This window comes from Numida meleagris, chromosome 32, assembly GCF_002078875.1.
Source record: "Numida meleagris isolate 19003 breed g44 Domestic line chromosome 32, NumMel1.0, whole genome shotgun sequence".
In the NCBI taxonomy this organism is placed as follows: domain Eukaryota; kingdom Metazoa; phylum Chordata; class Aves; order Galliformes; family Numididae; genus Numida; species Numida meleagris.
The window spans coordinates 889045-890419 of NC_034437.1; the positions used below are offsets into that span (position 1 = coordinate 889045).

At 59.6% G+C, this 1375-nt stretch overlaps 1 protein-coding gene across 1 annotated transcript in view; it reads left to right on the forward strand.

Annotated features, from left to right (window-relative positions):
• LOC110389177 (keratin, type II cytoskeletal 8-like) overlaps positions 1 to 1375 on the forward strand; it is a 9118-nt gene that overhangs the window by 2925 nt on the left and 4818 nt on the right. Inside the window, exons 2-3 of the mRNA XM_021379148.1 lie at positions 63 to 271; positions 1279 to 1339. Coding sequence (XP_021234823.1) covers positions 63 to 271; positions 1279 to 1339 — 270 coding nt within the window. The remainder of the gene's footprint in view (positions 1 to 62; positions 272 to 1278; positions 1340 to 1375) is intronic.

Sequence of the window (1375 nt, forward strand, 5' to 3'; positions counted from 1 at the left end):
CCCCATTCCTACATCCCGCACAGCACGGTGACCCCTCTGTGTCCCCCCACCCTCTCCCCAAGGTCCGGTTCCTGGAGCAGCAGAACAAGATGCTGGAGACCAAATGGGGTCTCCTGCAGTCGCAGCAGCCGCAGCGCAGTGACCTGCGGGGGCTCTTTGAGGGCTACGTGGGGTCCCTGAGGCGGCAGCTGGAGGGGCTGGGCCAGGAGCGGCTGCGGCTGGAGGCCGAGCTGGGCAGCATGCAGGGGCTGGTGGAGGACTTCAAGAACAAGTGAGGAGGGGGCGGCTGGCTGGCCCTCAGGTGGTGGGATAGGGCTGGGTTGTCGCCTCTGAGCAGCACTGCGGTGGCTTTGGCTTATGGGGTGTTTGTCCCAGTGCTCTGGGAAGGAGCTCCCAATGTCCCCCTGTGCCTTTGTCCCCATATCCTTCAGTCCCCCTGTCTGCATGTCCCCATGTCTTCATATCTCCAAGTCCCTATGTCCCATTGTCCCTTTGTCCCCATGTCCCCATGTCTTGTTGTCCCTTTGTCTCCATGTCCTTGTGTCCCCATGTCACTTTTGTCCCCCTGTCCCCTTGTCCCTATATCCCCCTGTCCTCATGTCACCTGTCTCCACATCCCCCAGTATTCGGGGTTCTGCACTCTCATGTCTCCATGTCCTCACACCCCGCATCCTGACATCCACCATGTTCTCACTGATCTGTGTCTCTGTGTCCCCATCTCCATGTGTCCCATGTCCCCATGTCTCCATGTCCCCATCTCTCCCATGCCCCTGGGTCCCCACATCTCCATGTCCCAGCCTCCCCTTGTCCCCCATCTCTGTATAACCCCGGGTCCCCTTGTCCTCATTCCTTCCATACCCCACATCCCCACATCTGAGTTCCCATTTCCCCATGTCCCATGTCCCCATATCCTCGTACTCCTGGGTCTCCATGTCCCCATGCCCTGTGTCCCCCTGTGTCCCTGCATCTTCGGGTCCCCATGGACCCCATGTCCCTGTGTCTCCTGTCCCACACCTCTCATCACTCTCTTGTCCCTCATCCCCATGTCCCTGCACCTCTGGGTCCCCACATCCCTGTGTCCCCATTTCTCCATGTCCTCCATCCCTTCCATGTCCCAGGCCTCCAAGTCCCCATGTCCTCACACCCCTGGGTCCCCTATATTTCCCACCCCTCCCATGTCCCCAGATCCCTGCTCCACTGTGTCCCCACATCCCCATGTCCTTGTGTCCTAGCACCTATGGGTCTCCATGTCCCCACATCAAGCCTTCTATCCTGCAGGTATGAGGAGGAGATCAACCATCGCACTGAGAAGGAAAACGAGTTTGTGCTGCTGAAAAAGGTGAGGGGACAGTGGGGCTGGGGGTGATGGGGCTGG